Source organism: Numida meleagris, chromosome 10 (assembly GCF_002078875.1).
Source record: "Numida meleagris isolate 19003 breed g44 Domestic line chromosome 10, NumMel1.0, whole genome shotgun sequence".
Taxonomy (NCBI): Eukaryota; Metazoa; Chordata; class Aves; order Galliformes; family Numididae; genus Numida; species Numida meleagris.
The window spans coordinates 11,106,639-11,128,400 of NC_034418.1; the positions used below are offsets into that span (position 1 = coordinate 11,106,639).

The following is a 21,762-nucleotide window of genomic DNA, read 5'->3' on the forward strand; positions in this document are numbered from 1 at the left end:
CATTAGCTAACAATGCCTGCAGTGACAACAGTTGTGCAGTGAGCAGGGAGTTTTGCTTGCTCGCTGCTGTGCATCCACCTGAGAAATAAGCGTACTGTGGGCCACAGAATGGCTCCTGCCCAGAGCCCAGAGGAAACCTCGCCAGGTTGTAATGCTGGGGTGCTGCAGTGCTGGTGCAGCACCAGGGTCCTTGGTCCCTTGGATGCTTCTGCTTCCTTGGGGCTTAGTTCACATCCCGGGTGAAAGAGGGTGCAGCAGAAATATGGTGAGATTCTTATGTATCAGTGATCGCTTCCCTAGGGTGCAGACGCTTTCTGCTCCACTGAAATTTTCAGTTGTGTTTGCATATTAGCTGTGAAGCTGCTAGAATTTCTTATCCAAACAATAATATAGAAAATGATCACATATTCAGTAAAAAGCACTGGGGAAATGCATTATTTAATACACTGCCTCATGATGGCGTTTAGTCTGAAGCTAAATACAGCTTTGGCTGTAATTATATATGTACTTTACCGGTGGGGCTCCCCTAAATGGATCTCAAAGCCATGCTGAGGACAGTGTTATTACACTGATTTTCTATTACTTTCAAAATCATTTTGTTTCTGACAGTGTGAACTGACAACAAAATGAAAATGCGTCCCACCCGCATAGGGTGTTTTGTACATGCTCACTCCTTCATTTCCCTTCAGTTACCTCTCGAATGCAGCTGTGCTCCTGTGAGGAGTGATGGAGATGTTGGAGCCAACTAGTATCCAACATGCAGCTGCATTTACATGACTACAGATGTAAGCCTGTGGGGCAGCAGCTCCAAGATGCAGGCAAGTAAAGAGGAGCTCTCCTTTTATTGACAGAAAGGGATTAGTGCTGCTGTAAAGAGATTTATTTACAGAGTCTGTCTGCCCTGGAGCAGCTCGTAGGCAGTATGGCTGTACATGAACATGGGCCTGGGAAATGCACAGCGCTTCCTTAGAAGGTCTGGTAATCTCCATGGAGGAACGGGCACAAGAAATAGGGAAACCCAGAGAAACTGGGCAGGTTGTCTCTGTTATGTATATGAGTTTGCATGTGAGTTTAGCAGCTTACATCAGTTACAGTAAAGTTATACTTGTGTGTCTGACGTTTAATATTTCAAGCTTCATCATGTAAAGACAGCCAAGGCAGGTTAATTCATTCACAAATTCTTATCAAAGTGATCATTTTATCAAAATTATCCTCCTGACTTTGAATGGAATTAATTACTAGTGCAAGTAAAAGAATGTTATTAACACAAGACCCAGGACAACAGAAAGTTGTCATGTGAATAATGTATTTGTACTGTATTTTGCTAGGTTAAGTAGATGTTAAGGGAGCTGACCTTATTTATTCCTTTGAGAAATAAAGGCTTACAGTCATATACTGTGTTTTAGAATGTCTTATTAAAAAATAAACAATGAGATGAGCAAATAATTTACCAATTTTTGGCATATCATTAGACAGTTACTTGAAAAGCAGGATTACTCATAAGAAAATCAGAATCCCAGGGATGTTAGAGATGGGATTAAGCAAAATGACTCAATATTTAAACATGGTATTAGAGGCTGAGGGTAAATGGCAGAGAATTGATAATAACATTTGTACACAAATTGGCTTAGATCATGCCATTGAAGATGAGTCAGTCTGAACTTTGAAGCTCATTGAAACTGAACGGATCTGCTCTTTGCAGAACAAATTTGTGCCATGGTGCCCTGTTCTTTTACAGTAGGTACCGTGTGACTGGTATTTTTTAATTTTATACAGACTAATTTCCCTGTGGGGTTTGTTGCCTTGTCTCCCTTGAATTGGGTGATGTGAAATAGAATTGTAGAAGAGAAAGGCGGCTGAGATTTAATGAATTCTAATAGGAACCTTGTGGTATTATTTGTAAATAGATGGGGAAGTGTATGAGAGAATTATTTGAATGAGTAAAAGTGTGACAAGAAAGTGGATCTGGGGTCTTGTTTGGAAAGGGTGGGGTGAGGGAGAAGATGTGGTAGGGAGGATGTAAGGAATCATCCCTGTTTGTAGGATGGTGAGGACACCAAGAAACATGAAGCTGAGCAAGTCCAAACTCTGTCCTAAGAGGTGAGGCCTCCAATTCTTTTCTAGCCTCCCACTATCTGATGTGAGGGTTTGGAAAACTCTTATTCTAGATGACCCAAACAATTTGACTCGTAGTTCTTCCTTCACCTACTTCTGTGGAAGTATCTGGAAGGTATTTCATTCTTTCAGGCTTCTGGGTGAGGTAAATTCCTAGCAGAAAAGGTTACTTGGCTATAGTGCAATCATATGCTCAGCATTTGATAAAAACCCTCAAAAAATGAGATATGTGAAAAAGGCTGATTTTAGGTTGAGTGAAACTCCTCTAAGCTGAATCTGAAAATCACAACTAGTTGCAAGTGGGAAAAAAAAGGCAATTGCGCTCTCTGGAGATAAGGACAACTGATGGGTGGTGCAGCAGGAAAAAAAACTATTAAAATAAGTGCATTGGAAAGAATAGGATCAAATGCTGTAATGTCTTCTGTGTAGCAAACCTGCTATTGCAACTTGAGCTGGTCCCATTACAGCAAAACATTATTGAAAGGGCTTCAATAGCTTGCCCAGCAGAGCAGCAGACAGCAGTGCCACTGTAATTAAGCTTCTACTAGCATTTCTCTGCTAAACGCATCTTCAGGGTCCTATAACCCTGCCTTCACATCTTTATTTGGTGCTCACAATATACTGCGCTGTGATTGATTTAACTTTTATCCAAAGATTATCATGTGAATCCAGGCTCATCAGAGGTGCTTAGGGCAGGATAAGTGTTGGGGTCCTCTGGGCAATGCTGATGCTGTGCAGACAGCCCAGCTGTGGGATGCAGGCAGCTGAGCTGTGGTGAGATCACAGCATGTGTGCTCAGGGAGAGCCTTGTCTCTTTGCCGCTGGGTGGCTGTGCAGCACACATCATGGTGGGCTGGCAGTTGCAGGTACCTGGTTTCTGTTGCAGTTCCACTGCTTTGAGGGGATCGTGCCCATCATGGTGTTAGGAAATCAGCATTAAGAGCGTCCAGTAGCCACTGAGTGTGTTAGCACAGCTAGGGGGCAGAATTTTGGCTCTTCCACTCCCAGTACTCCATCTGGTAAGGGACTTAGGGAAGATGGCTGGTTTATCACAGTGGGGAGAAGAGACTCAGTGACTTCCATTTCTGCTCACTCAGGGTAGTTAGCAGTGCCTCAGGCGCTTTGTCCATGTCATTTTCAGAAACTGAGGAAGCCTCAGGAAGACTCTAGCTTCTGAAGACAGAACAACAAAGGCTTCTCCTTTCCTAGCATAGTTATTGAAGGCCAAAAGGGAGGTTTGGAGACGTAATCTGTTTAATACTGCTGGCTGCAAGCAAACTGTGCTTGAGATGAGTGCCCTGTAGCAGTGCCCGTGTTGCTGTGCTTTAGGAGTATTCCATAGTGATTCTCCTTTCCAGCTCATGCAGCTCCAGCTCCTCTCATGTCAGAGACAGCCAGAAATGGACCTTTTTTAGGGCTGTAATTCTAGACACCTTTGAGAAGCATCAAAATAAAAGGCACTGCATCAACACAGGTTGTGTAAGGTCTTGGTTGTGCAAGTTATTTTTAATTCTCTACCTAAATGGAGTACAGTCAGCCCCAACTAAAGTGTGTCAGCTCCTAAGCTTAAATTCTGTGTGCTGATGCTTCTGAGGCTCATCCCTTGGCCATTAGCCCAAACAGCTGCTGTCATCGAAATGAAAGCTTGTTCAACTGATTGGCTGCTTCTTACGGTTTCCAGAACTATCCTGGGATGAGCTTTCTGTGGTCAAAGGAGTATTGACTAGAGGTGAGTGCTTTTCATGAACCCTCTTCTGTGCTGTGAAGGATTTGAACCAGAGGGTGTCTGAACCTGGTGGTTGAAAATGTGAGACGGGCAGTAGTTAAAGAAAGGAATCTCATAGCTGTGCAAGCAAAAGCTGAGTTTTCATTATTTGTTGTGGTCTAAAATAGGATAATTTGGGCAGCTGCAACAAAAGTCTGGTGTAAGTAATATGAATTGCTTAAATAAACACATTTCTGAGAGGCAGAATTAAAGGAATGAAAAGGCACTGAAACTTGAGTCCCCAGACTAAATGTGAGCTTTATATAAGTCCCATGTAGCATAATCCCCATACGGAGCCGTGTGAGGCATGTTGGTTGTACATTTAGCATCTCAGAAAAACAAAATCTATGCTGTGTTTCTCAACAGTGCTTCTTCATGTAATAAATACTCTGTGTGGCTATTGCACTTATTTTAAATGCCTAACATTGTAATTTTAGTTTCCAAGTGTATGTAGCTATCTGTCCCTCACGTTCTCTGTGTACTCATCACTTGCTCACCACGACCTATGAAGTGCAGGTGCCACTTGTGCCTTGTGCTACAAGTTCTCTGTTAATTGCAGTGGGAATGATGCTATACATCATGCAGAGCCAGGCACGTGTATGGGTGTGTGTTTCAAGTATAGATCTCTTGGGATCTTCTGCAAACATTTATTGTGCCTGGAAGTCGCTGGAAAATAATGAAAAGTATTAAAGCTTTCATCCTTAAAATGTGTAAGCATCAGAGAATGTTGCTTACTCAGATAATTTTGGGTGTATTAAGTGCCCCTTGCAGTGATGCAGGGAGGTGTGTATGCCTGGTTGCCTGGGCACATGGAAGGGAGGACAGTGGCCAGACAACCTATCAGAACACTGCTTTGAACACTTAATGTTCAAAAACAAAGGTCCAGGCCTTCCTGATCTGTCTGAGATGAAAACTGAAGCCTGTGTCACAGCTCGGGTATAAGCCCAGAGTCCTGCTTTTCCAAAAATACTCCGTGAGTGCGTATCTATGCCCTCAGCTCTACCCGGGTTTCTTTGGTGACCACTGTGTGTTCTGCCAGGTATCCTTCCTGTGGTGGCCACATGTGCTCCCAGTTCTTTCAGAGGGATGCGTGTGGCAGCAGATGGGTTATCCACAGCTGTGCCTGCAGCATGCCATGCCTGCTTGCCAAGTGCTTGCATCGACATCCAAACAAATGTAGACATTGTGACAAAATCTAGGAGGACCAATTCTGATTCAGGTTGATTCCTTAATATAGGAAGGTGTTCACTGTTGCTTTACTGAACTGAAGAAGATCACTTAATTTTTCTAGCTAATTCTTTTTCACTAAAAAAAAGAAGACGTCTGTGTTCTAACACTCGTTACAGCTCTTCAGTAAGGATTCAATGCTCGTTGTTTACTCAAAGTGATGCTCCAGCTCAATAAGTTGTGCCAGGTCCATGCCAGCTGAGAGCCAGACCCGAGCCTGTATGGGAGGTAATGAGTGGACACTGGCAAATCACTGTAATGAGACAGCGATGTTGTGCCAGGAGATGCAGCTCTGCTGCCCGGTGTTTCCGGCTGCGCTGTGCCTTGTCCTTTGCTCTCTTTGTGGGGGCTGTTGCTCGGTGCTGCCTTGGCACAGGCTGCTGTCCCAGTGGATCCCTGCTCACCTTGCCTCCTGCTTCTGCTCCCTTGATGTTATGTGCAGGTTGGCTGCAGCACCAGCCACAGACATATTGTGTCTCTGACCCCATTGGGCTGCACTGCACACAAAGGCTGCTCTGTTCTTGCTGCTCTGGGTCCGTACCTGGCTGCAATTGCAGAGCTCATGTTGTTCTTAAGTGCTGCACTGCTAGGAGGGCAAAGCAAGCGTGTCTGCTTGCCTGCTGTGTTTGGGGAGGCAAAATACTCCAAATTTAGGAAGCTGTCAGCCACTCAAAACTCGAGTGGTTGGGGCGTCCTGCATGGAGTAGCTTCTGTGCATATGTCCTAGGTTGTCACTGGGAGCTTCTGGTGTCTTTTTTCTTTGATTTGTTTGTGTGGCTCCTTGGAAAGCTTTGCTGCATGTTTCTGATAGGCAAATCATGACTGAAGTGTTCATACAGCAATACACTTGTTCGCAGGAAAACCCAACTGTTTTGTAAGAATCATTGATTATAAAAACGATTTGGAAATGCTTGAGAAAATCCTGATAAGCAGTTGCAGGCAAAGGAAGAGGTTCCACAGCAGCGGGGACAGGTCCCGTCCAGCAGCAAGGACGCGCAGGTCACAGTGCCACAGGACAGCTGGGCGGGACGCAGCGTGCCCCGAGCGGGGCTGCCAGGGAGGACAGCGCCTTCCTGCAGGAGACATCTGGAGCTCACATCCTCTCCCTCGAGCTATTTCCTTGCCCTCTGTGCCCTTCAGAACTCCTGCCTCAGTGAGATCACTGCTTTCCCCTTTAGAACTCAGGCTTCGTCGCTTTTCTGGCTTATGGGAAGGTCATGGAGTTCTGTGAAGTCAGCGTTAAAGCTCGAAGCTGATCGATTTAACCCTCTGGAATTAGTAACCTTACCGATCTTGCATAAAACGCTCCGTGAGCAGCCGTAAGAGAGCAGCGCAGAAGGGCCCGGCGCGGGGAGCGGGGCCGCCCGTGCAGCAGCGCTGGGGCCGGGCGCCACCCCGCGGCGCTACGGGGCGCGGTTCGCGCTCTGCGGCTGCCGGAGCAGCCCGCCCGGCTGTCAGCCCTCGTCGTGCTGCGTGTGCCTGCTGGACGCCGTCCGCTTCGTTTTGCCCGTTGGGGCTGCCTCGTGCAGAGCCCTGGCTTGCGAGTGGGGTTCGTTTGTAGTGAGGAAAGGGTGAAGTTTGTGATTGCTTGTGGCGTTGGTGAAGGGGTTAATGAGAATGAGTAAATTCTGGTGGGAAAGCAGATGGGAGAGCCCTTGCTGAGGAGAGGGGAGAAGGAAATGCTGCTCCCAGTGAAGCTGGGTGACGTGCAGTGGCGCTGACGTCTCCTGCGTGACACAGGTTCCTCTTGGTGAATTCTTCTGCTCCGAAGAGCATGACAAGGTACACCCGCAAGAGTTTATGTTTTACTCCCCACATTTGAAATATAAGAAAACTAGGAAGACAAAGTAGGAGAGAAAAATTGACAACTACTCTTCTGTCCTAGCCCCACCTGAGATAGAATGGAAATCAGTATATTACTCCTGGCCAAATGGGATGGTGTATCTGCATGTTTACTGCTGCTGTGAGCACCTCCCATGTACGGGACATCTGCACAGGAGTGTCAGGAGTGACACCATTTAAAACAAATATATTTAGATGGATTTATACTCTTACGCTGCAAAAGCCAGCACTGCTCAGTGTGACTTGTTGGCCCCATGAGGCACAGCCAATGGTGCTGGCCATGCCTGAGGTCTGAGCGCAGCTCGGTGGAGCCCTTGCTGCTGAAAGAAGGGAAGGGAGGGGTCCACTCACTGAGGAAAGGAAACAAGAACTCCAAAACAATTCTTTTTTTTTCCCTTTTCCTTTTATAATGAAACTATTTTCACTTTTTGTTGTTTTGTTTTTACTGCCTGCATCAGTAATGTTGGACTGTAATCAGGTAGCACTTGATACAACAATTTTTCCTCCAAACAGTGGAAATTGCTGTCTCGCTGGGCAGCGTGGCCACGTGCCTGGTGTTAGCATTCAGGCTGCTTTTCATTGCTGCTTTGGTACATGTCAAGGATCCCAGTCACAAGTCATTATTTCATATACATTTCTGATGGGGTGGGAGTAAAAAACTTTATTAAATGGCATGAAATTCTCAGTGGGAATGTAATAAAATAATAATTTAAGATACATTTTTAGGGATAAGAGTTTAAAATGCATATTAATTAAATTAATAATGAAAACCTTTATGAAAATTTCTGCTACAACTTGCAAGTAGCTGTTTAATCAAATTCCTTCTTTGAAAAAATGCATTTCATTGTAACATAATTAGCACATCTATTGTGTTTTTAATACTACTTGTGCTAAAGCATGTTTGATCTGGAGTTTCCTCATGGCAACTAGCAGAGAAGGAATTGAACTTTTTTCCAAGCTTTGTAGTTTATAAGTGCCATATCTGGGGAAAATCGATGGATTTTGTAAAGCACTAGAATAATCTTGGAAATATATTGGGGCAGGGATCACCGGCAGAGAAAGGAAGTGGTGAGAATAGTTGAGGTCACTGTAGCACACAGCACAGTCTTCTCTGCGAAACTCACGAATGCACCAAAAATCCAAACTTGAGAATGGCTTTTATGTAGTCAAAGAAAGGAATAAAACATACAGTACAGCAACATAAAAAGAAAATATCCAGTGCAAACATCTTTATACAATGGAAATTGATACAGTATTCCCAGTATTCCTTAAAATAGCTTTATAAAACAAGCTTGAAAACAGCGATTAGAGATAATACTATCTGGGTGATGCTTACCAAAGTACTTTATGTACTGCACTAAATAGTTTCATAACTAACTTTACCTGTTGATTGCCAATACGTTAATTACTGATGAAAACCCTAAATGGTAAGTATTATTAGTTAGAATTCTTTATAATAATACTAACACGTGAAACCTCAATAACATACACTGTTGGCTGGATTAAGGAAAACAGCAGAAAATGGACACACACATTTACAAATAAAACCAAGGCCGTCATCCCCAAATTTACTTCTTTTATAGGGGATCTGATCCAAAGGTGATGTGGTTGATGGGCTGGATTCTACTTAGATTTCCCTTCGTCCATATTTGAAAATTTTACTGATTTGAATCATTGATGATAGTACGCATTTGTGTTTAGCAAGTATTGTAGTAGACAACTTTTTATAGTCATGTGGACTGATAAGAGACTGTGTTATTGTGCATTGCTGTCTTCTGCCACGGAAGTATTGTGGGGAAGGGAGAGGACATGAACAAATGAAAAGGAAATTAATGAGGTTCCACTACATTGTCTTAGGAAGGAAAAAAAAAAAGATTTAGTATTATGTGGTTAGCTACCAAATTTAAATAATCAAATAATCTAAACTAATACATACAGCTATAGCACAGATTCTGCAAAACTGAGTGTCAGTGTACTAGGGCTCTGTTCCTGCTGGAGATAACAGGAATCTGCATTGACAGAAGCCAGAGACAGGCCATTGTCCTGAGAGACCCACTTCAACGAGGCGCCCTTGGCTGGGTAACGTCAGGCATGGGAAATTCCATTCTGCTCATTGTGCGGCTGTTCATCAGGCATGAAGCTGAACACGTGCTTACCATGGGCAGAATAGTTGCAGCTCCAAAACCTTACTTACATTTGTGGTTCTCTTATGCAGACAAATGTGTAGGTGTGTAGTATCCTGGTTTGGAACTCTACAATATTTTCCTAGGTGGAAAATACCCGTTTTACAGTACCTGCTTAGAAAAAATCAAAACAGTTTCACAGTAATGAGGCCCATCCTTTGTTTGTCCCTGAAATAGTACATTTCCTTTAATAATGTTGAATAAAAAACTTACTCAACCTTTTTAGAGATCCAGAGAGACCTATGCTGCTATCCAGGAAGATTTACAGTACTGGAGTCTTAACATTCCCCTGATGTCCACATTTCCTGCCCTGCAGGATATGTTCCATTGAAAAACACTGAGGTCCTATTTACAGAAAGAAAAAACAATTTTGCTTCTAGCTAGAGGAAATTCTAGCACTCCAGAAAGGTGCCTGAAATCATCATCAGGCTGTTAAAAATGAGAGATGTAACCAGACTATGCCTCTAAAAATCCTGTCTAATTTTATCTGCAGTAACTCATGTATGTAGTCAAAGACTATAAAGCTAGAATAATTAATAGATTGGAAAGAAGGAAAAATCTTGCCTCTTTTTGAAAGTGATGGAATTGTTTCTAATATTAAGTGATAAACCATATGTTCCTTCTTTCCTCTGCTGGGTAAGCATAAGCGTGGAGTATCAATAAAGATGTTACTGTCAGGCCAGGCAGGCTGGAGATGCAGGAGGTTATAAAAAACATTCTTTCTCACTGCCACAAACCTCTGCGTTCCAGTGGGTCATCCCGAGCGCATGCTGATGAAAGCAGCACACGACGAGAGGGATGAAGGAGAAACCAGAGACAATACCACTCTTTAAGGAGAAGGATCTATCGAGACAGGGAGAGGAGTCATGTCCTAGGAGACTCTGGGTCCCCAGGCTGCAATTTTGGGGAAAGAACAGAATGTTGGCAAGGAGAGCAGTGCTGGGGAATCCAGTACTTTATTTGTATCTTTCTTTTTATCCCTACTGCTATTGGATTTTCTCGTGTCTGTTTGAAATCCTAGTGCTGCCTGAGTGAAGAGCAGTGAATTCTTCCGTGCCCATTGGCAGGTTCTTGATACCTATCTGTAGTGGGAGGGAGAAAATTTATGGCTAATGTGAACTTAATACACAAAATCTTCATTTGGTTCTGATCCGTACAGCTCAGCTAACATTTTAAACCTCGGTCCCCAGTCATTTAGAAAGTCATAATCAATATCTGAGTCTGAGGAGCCTGATTCCAAAGAACTGAGAGATTCTGCAATGGACTCGGCACCTTCGTAGCCATAAATGTGAAGCGTGTCATATGGCAGCAGATCCCGGTCATTGTCAGCTTCATCCTTCTTAACCTCAATCATCATTTCCATTTCTCCAGCACCAGAAGTTATATTTCTAGGAGGCTTTTGGACCTCTGTATATGAAGAGGGCACCACTTCTGGCTTTACACCATTCTTGCGCACGGAGTTGAGCACAGACACATCGTAGCTGGTGGTGTCCATTTCACCACCCCCTTCTTCGTCGTAAGTGACAAGCTGCTCATGGATCTCTGCCACATTCCTCCTGAGACCGCTCAAATCCTTCTTGTGTCTCTTCCTTAGAAGAATTAGCAATGCGATCACTGCTAAGGAACCATATATGAGCAATTGTAAATAGAAAAGTAACAAAGTAAAGCAAATTACATTTTAGACATGTTACATAACAGACATACATTTCAGGCCAACGTAGGGCTTTTTCCAGTTTTTTTTAGATATTAAAAAAAAAAAAAAGCTTACAATACTGCTAGTTTGTAGGATTTGTATGTTCTCAAAGCAGTTCTTTCTCTGCAAGAATTTCACAACTGACTTTTGAGCTGGCATCACAGGTGCAAATGCATAGTGTTGCAAGTGCACTGACGGGTTCTATCCATGGCTGCCTCGAGGTGGTACATGCACATTTAGTGCCAGGGATCAAATGCTGCTTGTGTGCTAGCTGCAAAGGAGACCTCTTCTCAAGCAGTACAAGAACGTTGCCCATTCTGCGATAGGTTCCAAATAAAACAAATGGGTACTGTCTTGCTCATTTACAGATTTATGTGTATATGTTCACTGTACTGCTTAAAGGGTTTCCAGAGTAGTTCAGCCTTTGGAAACAGGAATCCTGTTGTTATTGCCTCAGCACAATTTTCCTCCTTCTAGCTGCATGTGAGCCTAGTAACACTATATCAAGTGTATTATGCATACGTGCAGTGACCTTTCCAGTGAGCCAGCCTTTCCAATAGAATGAGCATGCTTATAGTTGGAACTACACTAACAGGCCAAATAGAGCAAGTGGGATGAATCAAATAGGTAGAGTTTTTCTGCCTTCATGACCATTTCATAGCCACAAAGCTTTTTTGGACCTCAGTTAAGGAATAAATAAATAAATAAATCCCCACATACTGAAGAACATTACTGAAGTCCAGTAACTTACCAATGATCGTGATGATACAGATAAAAATTGCCACCAGCGCTTGTATACTAATTCCAACTTGTTTAGATCTTTCCTCACAGAAAGTGAAGTCGCCTTTTTCGTTACACTTGCAGACACTGATAACAAGTGTGTTTGTGCTGCTGAGCTCAGGATCTCCGTTGTCTGAGATGATGACAGGCAGGTAGTGGATTTTGGCAAGTTCACGATTAAACTGTCCATACTTGACAGTGATATTAGCTGTGTTATCTGGAAGAAGTAACAATAGCTAATTAAGTGATAATCTCTACCTGATTTTTTTAATAGATTATCAGTCATTTGAAACACCTTTGCCTTTGATAGAGCAAACCGTTAGGGAACCCAGTGAAACGTGGGTGGCAACATTTTTTTTCAGTAGGTTAAGCCTTTCAAAATATCTGCTTAGCTCTCGTGGCCCAATTGTAGGCCACTGCTGCAGCCTTTCTCCCCCTTGTGCTGCTGTCTCACTTTGGCTGTCTGAGAAAATGCATTTAAGGGATACACTACCATAGTTCTCAACCAAGGAGAAGTTGCTATCTTCTGTGGTCAGGGAGTATCTGAAGAAACCTCTAGGTGATATTTCGTCCTTGTCAGTAGCTGAAATTCTGATGATTACCTATAAAGATAAGATGGGAGAGGTCATAAATTCCAGTATACACTGAGTGATAAAAATGCTTGCAGTATATAAGTTAGTGCTGAGCTGTGTATCCTGTATAACCCTTCAACAAAGGGCAGAGCAAAAATATCTTGTGATGTTTCTCTTCCAGTTCTTTCAAGTAATTTCTACATAGCTCTTCAAAATGAGTTGTTTTTCCCTTTCATTCAGAGGTGGGAAACAAAAGATGAAATGTTGTGTCATTAAAGCAAGAAAAAGTCTTATGCTCAAATATATGCGTATTGAATGTTCATTTAGTTACCTAAATATTCTAGTTACCTAAATATTTATTTATTTAGTTACCTAAATATTCTCTCAAGTGTTTAACTTAATTAAAAAATGGGGCTCATTCGCTGAATGCCACTGAGACTGCCACTCCTCAATGACACGACTCTTTGAAAACCTCAACCTGAGATACATTAGATGTATAAAATATAAAAGCTGTGTACGATTATGTCCCAAAGGTAATTTAAAAATTAAATTAAAGGTGAAATAATACCTTGTGTGTTGTAATAGATTTCATCAGATTCCAGTCTGTGAAAAAATCTCTTAATTAATATAACAATATATATAGAGGCTATGCAAGTATTTACTTGCATCTGAGGTCAAACATCTAAACCCACAAATATTATTGCTAGTAGTACATGCAGATGCTCTCATCGGTAAATACTATAGTAATGTCACACTTAGCAGTGTTTCTCTTAGTGTTTGGAAATGGTTTTGTTCTCTCTGTCAAGTATAAACATTCATGTGATAAAATGGAATTAGCAACTTCTGCTCTGCAAGGTTGCTTTACTTTGCAGTCTAATTGATAATGCCCAGAGTACATACTGTACATGTTTAAAAGCATACATAATATGCATACTTAAAAGCCCATAGGGAGGGGAACTGTGTGGCCAGCCCATATGTACTTAAGGGAAGAACCTTCCTCCTGCCTCACCTTCCCTGGTGCAGCATTTTCGCACACTCTGGGTTCCTCAGGATAAACGAGTTCTGGAGCATTATCATTTTCATCGATGACTATGACGTGAACTTGTGCGTGTGATTCTCTGTCAGAAAGACGGCCTGAAATGACAGCAACAGCAACACTCTGACTGGAGTCTAGGTGCTGTAAAGCCCTTTCCATGGGAACGCCCACCTCTGTGACTCCCGTGTGCCAAATACAAGGAACTCCTAGCTCCTTCACTCATTTAAGCTTTTCCTTTGACAGACTCAGATATTTTTCTCAAAACTCTCATACTGGGCTAAACCATGGAGCAACCATGAAGAAGAAGATGACAATTCTTTATGGCTCCCACATTCTTCATTCTCTTTGGCTGCAGTGTCCAGCCTTGTTCACCGGCCCTAAGGCCACAGGCATGGAGCACCCAATACTATTCAGTATCCTTCATGCTGCAGAAGAGTCCGGCCCCTTCCAGTCCAACTGGGAACTGGTCCAGCCCACCCCTCTTCCTAAACCCAGTGGAGCCATGCATAAATGTCTGGGGAGCTTGGTGAGCACATTTTGTAGCTTTGTGTGAGTGGGAAAACTGGCTGGGATACTTCTGCTCCAAACACAGGTTCCTGCCTGTTCCCCAGGCTTCTTCCACTCCTCATGCCCCTGTCATTCCTTTTGACAAGCTGAAAGCATTTTTGTAATAGCAAGGGGCCAAGTCTTAAAAGCGTTTGATCTATTTGTAGGTACTCATCTGATTTATAAGATTGCTGTGCAAACCCTGCAAGCATCCATTTCATTTGTAGCTTAGTGGAAAGAAGCTGTCAGGTTGTGGCTTTCCTTCCTGATAAGGCGCAGTCCGTCTGTAAAGTCACACACTGATTTCTTTCAAGTAAAGAAATGATAGCACTTACCATCCTCCAGGATTTCGTGGGCTGCCACAGTGATGTTGTATGAGGAGCTGAATTCTCTGTCTAGGGGCTTAGGAAGCTGAATAATTCCAGAATCAGATACTCTAATATAGTCTCCATTAGGACTAGCTTTTCGTCGAACAAATCTGTTTTATTTAAAAAGAGATGCATCAATGCAGGAGTTACGATATTGTGTTCCACTTCAGTTCTTCACAGGAAAAGGCCAGACAGTAGTTTTATAAAAAATTGCATTGATATCACGACCAGGGAGCCTCAGAATATTTCCCTAAATTTATGCAAGCTGTGAGAGCGTGAGGTAGCCATCTGCAAGGTTCCTGGATTATTGGCTTTCACTGTTTAAGAAATCTGTTTTCTTTTCCTTACAAAGCACATAGTCAGGAAAGTTGTTACAATGAAAATTTTAACAGTAAGTTATTATAACCATGTACAGATATCCAAGATTATGTATTTTCCATAAATGTACAAATGTTTTATTAGTGAGTTTATGTCTAAATTACATAGGTAAAAGTAACGTGTTCGTATTTGTTGGTTGTTGCATATATCCATAGCTGTAGCAGCTGAAAAGTCAGATTGGATTTTTCCTTTGCTTGCAAATGTCTGAACAGTAGGGCCAGTGTCTCAATACTTTGTCAAATTCTTGGAATCATTAGCAAATTCTCTACTTAAAAATAGAACCACTAAATCTGGTGTTGTGTTACCTGATTTTCCGTCGAGCTGCGTCAGGGTCGTGTGCCCAAACAGAGCCAAGTGTTTTTATTTCAGGATCATTCTCCCGTACTTTAAATTCATATGGTAGTTTGGTGAAGACAGGAGGCTCATCTACATCAGTAACTTCAATGGTAATTGTTGAAATGCTCTTGGAGCCACCAGGTTTGTAGTAGAGAAGGTTAACGGTATGATCTGTTGCTTCAATGTCAAACCTGTACTCTGCTACTTTCTCGAAGTCAAGGGGCTAGAAGAAAGACAAACACAGATATTCTTTGGTGATGTCTAGGTAAAATTTGCATTAGCTAACTATGCAAATTAAAGCTCTGAGCTATAATTTTTATTGGGACGTACTAGTGAGCCACACTTTCACTAGACTCTGGGGGAAGCATATCCAAGCTCTACTTCTCTTTCATAAATGGAGTGGCTGGAGCAACCTCAGGTTTTGAACAGATTCATTCAGTGTTCAAAGTTCTGCAACGATTTCTTGGCTTAATTTTCTTTTATGATTCTATAGATACCAAAAATTGTTTAGCTCCCTTTTCTCTGGGGTCAAGGGCTATATTCTTCTGTCCTTTCATTCAGGGCAGACTCCATAGCTTGTGAATCTACTGATAAAAAATGTTTGCTTCCTTGCTTTCACCATAACTGATTGTAGATAGAATCCCACAATGGAAGGAAGGCCAGGAGCAAGGGAGGTAAGAAATGACCCTGCTATCACTTCTCCCAAAGCTTGGATCCCTGTTCTCTATAACCCAAGATTATAAACACACTGTGATTAACTACACCGTAGTTAATCATGATGACTGTATTTTTGTTTGAGTAGACATTGTGCATGGAAATGATGGTGCTTATTTATCAGTTGAAATTGTATCTCACCTGACTGCATATTTAAAACTCTGACATACACTTGTGCCTGAAAGCATGTTGCAAGATACTGGGTCAAACTTTGCCCACTACCTGGTAAAGGCTGGGCTGTCTCTGTCTCAGGCAGTGTGTCTATGAGATCTCTGCTGCTGCTGCTGCTGCTGCTGCTGCTGCTGCTGCTCCTTGGCACAGGCTGATAGCATCACATGCCTCAGGCCCTGAGGTCAGGGTGGGCTTGTGTTTGGTGAAGGAAAGCTGCTGGCACACAGCATGACCACTGCTGAAGGCTTTACAAGTCTCAGGATATTTGTTGCTTTTCTCTGTAGAACTTTCCCTTCTTAATAGTATTTCTAGTACTAATAGCTACATAGAGATGCTTGGAAGTTAAAAAAAAACAACACATTCATGTCAATCTGAGTATTACTCGAAGTAATTTATAGTCCTCCATCCTTTTTTTTTCACCATAAATCAATGAAATCAATGAACTTTTGGCTTGGAAGTGCTCTGCATAGTGCAAGAATGTTCCTTGGTACAAATTAAGTAGGTTTGAGAACTGGAAAACTAAGAGCAAACCATAATAGGAGCTTGGGAGAGCCTGGGTCCTCTTAAGTAAGAGTAACCAGGAAATAATGGGGAGGCTTTCAACATTCAGAGGTGAGACAGGGAAGGAGGCTGTGGCTCAGGTGGGAGCAATGCTAGATGGCAAAGAGCACTTCTAGAAGAGGGGTCAGGTGTGCGTGTTCACATTTCTGCTCTAGTTTCTTTTGGCTGCAGATGAGAAAGATTATTGGACTCATTCAACTCAGCTTTTGCATTCATGGACTCTTTGAAACATCCAAATATCTGGAATGTGGGGGGAGCCTGAAGCATGAAACTTGCACATCTGGCATCGTGCCCATTGCAGTCTGCAGTAATTGCAAATTTTCCCAGTTTTGGCAAGTGAAATGGGCTGGTAAATCACCTGCTCTCCTCACAGGGCTTACAGAATGAGGTTTTCAGGTTGAATACATTTTGTGCTGTGACTTCCATGCATTCCCATTTTTTCCTGCTGCCAGTCTCACACTGAATCAAACACTTGTTAAACATGGAAAAACAAAATCATATCTTTCTTTGTTACTGGGAAAAGTACCTTCTTTGGTCTAATGATCCCTTCATTGGTGAATGGATTTGCTACAATTTCAAAGGTGTCCCTGTAGTCTCCTCTGACAAAACTGTATTTTGTATGTCTGTGTTGTGGTTCATCAATGTCTTCAACTTTGACTCGGCCAACTTCTCCTCCTACTGAAACGTTTTCAGGAACTTTAAAGTGAAATGATGCTGTTAAAAAAAAATCAACAAACAAGTCATAATGATGGTACACATAGAAGTTAGAACTTACTTAAAAATTGTTCTTAGTTTATAGACAGACATACAGAGAATAATTGGGTATTCAGTGTTATTAATCTCTACAGACAGCATTTTTTTTGTTAAGTATAATTTCTTAAAATTGTCAAATTTCTTTATGAAGTTACCAAAGTCAATACTGGTCTTTACTTTCTGCTCTAGATATGCTCCCACCAGGAAATGAAGATAGTGCTGAAATGCAGAAAGCCTTCTGAATATGTAAGCTTCATTTGTTCACTTTAAAGAAAAATTGAATCATGATGTCTAATGTAAATTTCTTTTATTCATGTCAATTCTTGGTTTCCAAATGATACTTTACTGGCAGTATACTTACGGTGTTTGAATACTGGGAAGTTGTCATTGATGTCTGTTAAAGTGATAATGACTGTAGCTGTGCTTGACTCCCCAGTAAGTCCTAGAGCATCTTTTGCTTTAACAATAATTTCATATGTTGATTGATTCTCTCTGTCTAAATCAGCTCTGGCTGTGGAAATCACACCTTTAAAAAATAATATTGAATATGATTAGATTTTGTAACGTGTCCAACATCTCTTAATTTTCAAAGCAAGTTTTTACGTTATGCCACACATTCAGCTTTAAGTAGCAGTTTTACAGTGGTATTTTTCTAAGGCTAAAACTATTAGAAATCTTTCTACATGGTGAAATATTTGGGAGATTTTGTGCAGTACATTTCTTTAAACTTATCTTTCCTGCTTAGAAACCATCTAATAATGTCTAAGCTTGGTCTCTACAGTACCTGGAGTGTATGTCTGACCACCTCCTTATCTGCTTTAGTTGCTCCAGAGAACCAGCTTAAAAGAGATGCTGAGCTTATTTCTGTATCTGGGCAAACTTTAAACAAAAAAAAGTTTAGTAAAGCAAAGGGTTGAGTTATTGAATAGAAACTGGAAACTAACTTTCAAAGTCAGCCTAATAAAATGCATTGTTTGTATGTACTGTCCTACTCCCGGTCTCAGTGCTGACTTGAGAAGTGGATAATCCATCCTTCCTATGCCAAGTGTTCAAAGCTGTAGGGAATTTTCTTGGGTTGTAATCACCACCTGCGCTTTGCTTTTTAAGAATTTTTGTCAGTTGTTCTTTAGGAATGCTGTTTCTTAATGTATTCCTTTTTTTTTGTTTGGTCAAAGGAAAGATGTCCATGCTAGATTGAAAACATAGACTTGTACTGGCTCCTAGTTGGTCTCTTAATCAGTAGGAACAACCTGACTTTTCATCTTGTCATTTACCTCGTGGTACCTAGTATCCTGACTTTATTGGTTCATTTTCAGACGTAGACAGTGACACTGTGGTAGTGTGAATGAAAAATCTTTCTAAATCAAAGTTGAAACTAAAGTTTTGACTTAGTATCTCCCTTGTTCAGAAAGAAAATGGCTTAAAATTGTGTTTTCTTAAAAGCGTAAGGTCAACATTTGACACTTGCATATCTGACCTACCAGAGTCATCAACTGTGAAATATTCATTTCCTTTAATGATTTGGTAGGTAACTGTGGCATGACCTCCAACTGTTGGGTCATCAGCATCTTCAGCTGTCACTTTGGTAACTGAGGTTCCTAGAAAAGGATTATCAAACAGCACATTTAGTATAAATTTTGCTTTTTAGCCAAGGAAAAGATGGAAAATGAGTGGTGGAAGAACCTTACCTAATCGTGACATTTCTGGGACGGATCCATTGAATACCCTTTGTACAAAAACGGGAGCATTGTCATTAATATCATAAACCTTGATAATAAATTTAGATGGTGGTTCCAGTGATTGGTTGTTTCTTCTGTCAATGATGTGCGCTGTCAGCTCATACTCTGCTTTCTTTTCTCTGTCCAGCCTCTCAAATGCGTAAATGTCACCATCATAACCTTGCACTCTAAAGATGGTGTTGGCAGATTCACCTTCAATAATATATGTAGCATTCTTGTTCCCTACACTCGATGTGAGCTAGAAAGTATAATTCAAAGAGATAAAAGTGAGCTGTGGCATCTGAATGCAAAACAGTTTCTACGAGAAGATACGCACAAATATGACCTCTTACTCAGACTCAGTTCGAAACCATTGGGAGTTTTGATGACAGCTGGCATATTACTGGACAAACCAGCACTGCAGCAACAGCCATCCAGAGTTATAGGATGCAACTTGCATCCAGACTGAAACCTGCTTGCTTCTATATCAGGAAGGTTATATTCTAAGGTTATACCTCACATTTCCTGGAGATATAAATTGTTCATGCAGTTACAGATAAAAATTGTCAGCCTCATTGTGTCAGAAATATAGGTGCCACTACGTTGTTTGAGCTACACTTGTTTGCAAATAATCTTTGGAATGTAACAGAATTCCAAGTAGAATTTTGCTTGGATTTCACAGAATTACAGAATCAAATCTGTATTCACAGCTACTGACAGACATTATTTAGCATTTTTCTCCACTGTTTGCCATTTAGCAGAATTCCTGCCATAGCTGACAGCTTTCTTGTGTTTAGTCACATGCAATTTCTTCATAGTCAGTCTTTAGACTCATGGTTATGACAATGAGATTAAATTTTCACTCCACAGAGTTTCAAATTTAAGATTGTGTTATATGAAAAAAAGGGATGGGGTAAAAGGAATAAACGTGAGTCTGTTTTTATATGTAATTTAATACAATCCCAAATGGTTTTGCATATTATTTTTTTTAATCTGGAGATAATCTGATGATTCTTCCCTATCTACACTCCTCTAAGAACACTGCTAGGAAGTTTAAACCACAATTTTCTGTGCACTGTATCAGCATTCTTGTTTCAGCAAGCTATTTATCAATAATTGTTGGGTTTGACCAACAATTTGATTTTCTAGTCTTTTGTTACTGACGTTATCATAAATTGCAGCTGTTTGGTATTCAGGATTTGATTTATCCTGTAGCTGTCATTTACTGTCGAACATTCTTTCATTTATGTTTTCTATTTTGAAATGCACTATTAAAATTCTCTTTCCTCGTTTCACACACTTAATCATGTTTCTAACTGCTGGTGCTGCTGAAGAACAGCTTGCAACTCTGGGGATGTAACAGGAGAAAGAATCTCACCCTTGTCTCAAGGATAGTATAGCCTGTGCCTCCTCTCTTAATTTTTACTTACTTATTTGGTGTAAAAGGTACAGACTTCCAAGATTGCCTTTGCTAAATCTGAGGGTGAACGTACAAAAGGAAGCCTCCAAGGTCATCAAAGATAAAATCCAGGCGTATCAGCATATTCCTGCAGCTGTCACTCAGTTCGGCCATGCTGATGCTGTGGCCTTTTAAAAGGTTTTATCAAGTGTTCAGTCCTGCAAATGCAATGCACTGAACACAGACATTGCAAAAGTAATCAGACGCATTCCACTTTTGAAAGACCACAGAGCACAGTACAAAGTGAATTACTCTTATTTAGGACAGCACCAGGAATAAAAGCGTTCTACTCAATCTGCTGCTGAATTGGTCTGAAATGAAACAGATATCCTGTGGTAGCTCAGTACCCGGTGGCCTCTTTTCTCTCTCTCGTGTGCTTTCTGCCAGTGAGCAGCACTGATCCAGAAAGGTCTGTTTCACTTTACCATAACAGCCTTGACAGATGCTGATTGTTGTACATGGGAGGAAAATGTAGAACTGCATTTATCTGAGAAGTGTCAAAGTAGTTCAATTTGAAAGACTAGACTGGGAGAACTTTGTCTGGGTGATGTGCAGTTAATCACAGGATTTTATGAGCACTGCCCTGAAGAAAATGAGTTTGCGGTCAGGTCAATGCTTGTTATTACTTTCAAAAATTGTTTTCCTTCACTTTGTGAAACAAATTTTTTGATTGTGTAACAGTACTCCTAAACAGCACTTTACTTTTGTGTCCATGCTGAGGGATGTAAGCTATCTGTTCTTTAATACATGTGTTTTTATTAGCTGATCTCTCAGGTTTCTGAAAGAGCTACCAGAAAAACACTGACATACATCAGCTGCCAGACCTTCTTCCTAACTGTGCACCTGCATGCAATGCAATTGTTTCTTCACTGCAGATGCTCCATGCTTGCCGTTCTCTAAAACTTATCTCTATTCTTCAAAAGAATTATAATTCCTTTGATGCTGTTCTTGATTCACTCTGAACCCATTTTAGGATTGTAATGTTAGTACATTAATCCCATTTCTATTTTCTGTTTTTTCCCTGTTAATTCTGCTAAGCTGCAAACAAGTAATATTTCTCAGGATACTCATTTGTTGTCTGCATTTCCAATTATTCATTGCTAAGAGACTGCTGTTTACCTTGCCAACGTGATGTGGTAATGGTGAATCAATCTCTTCTCTGATATGCATTCGGTTCCATATCCAGTGTCTCTTAAGTCGTTTATGACTGGTATTGTTTGAAGAAAAGTTTTGTTTTGTTTTCTGATTTTCTTTATAAGAGAATGCTGGAGCCAATAACAATGAGAAAAGCAGAATAAGCTTCTTCATCTTCTTCTGAGCCTAGGAAGTAATACAAAGCATGAGAACCGTGTAAATAACAACAGAATCAGATTGATCAGCGAAAGCATGCATAGAAGTGCAAATTGAATTTCCTTCTAGAGGAAAGTTTGGTTATTTTCTGTTTTTCTTTACATCTGCCTTAGAATAAACAATTGAAATATCAGGCACAAAACCTTTCACAACACAAAACAGTTTCAACCAGATGATACGGCAGCTGAAAAAAGC

At 41.2% G+C, this 21,762-nt stretch overlaps 1 protein-coding gene across 3 annotated transcripts in view; it reads right to left on the reverse strand.

Moving 5' to 3' along the window:
• CDH5 (cadherin 5) overlaps nt 8,088-21,762 on the reverse strand; it is a 29,761-nt gene continuing 16,086 nt past the window's right edge. For 2 of the 3 annotated variants that reach the window (XM_021408486.1, XM_021408487.1), the window contains exons 2-12: nt 21,337-21,537; nt 18,729-19,017; nt 18,522-18,638; nt 17,402-17,566; nt 16,814-17,001; nt 14,811-15,064; nt 14,095-14,237; nt 13,187-13,311; nt 12,099-12,207; nt 11,577-11,822; nt 8,088-10,749 (exon numbers count right to left, since the gene is read on the reverse strand). In XM_021408486.1, coding sequence (XP_021264161.1) covers nt 10,253-10,749; nt 11,577-11,822; nt 12,099-12,207; nt 13,187-13,311; nt 14,095-14,237; nt 14,811-15,064; nt 16,814-17,001; nt 17,402-17,566; nt 18,522-18,638; nt 18,729-19,017; nt 21,337-21,525 — 2,322 coding nt within the window. In that variant the 5' untranslated portion in view covers nt 21,526-21,537 and the 3' untranslated portion in view covers nt 8,088-10,252. The remainder of the gene's footprint in view (nt 10,750-11,576; nt 11,823-12,098; nt 12,208-13,186; nt 13,312-14,094; nt 14,238-14,810; nt 15,065-16,813; nt 17,002-17,401; nt 17,567-18,521; nt 18,639-18,728; nt 19,018-21,336; nt 21,538-21,762) is intronic. The other variant, XM_021408488.1, reaches the window with a different exon arrangement.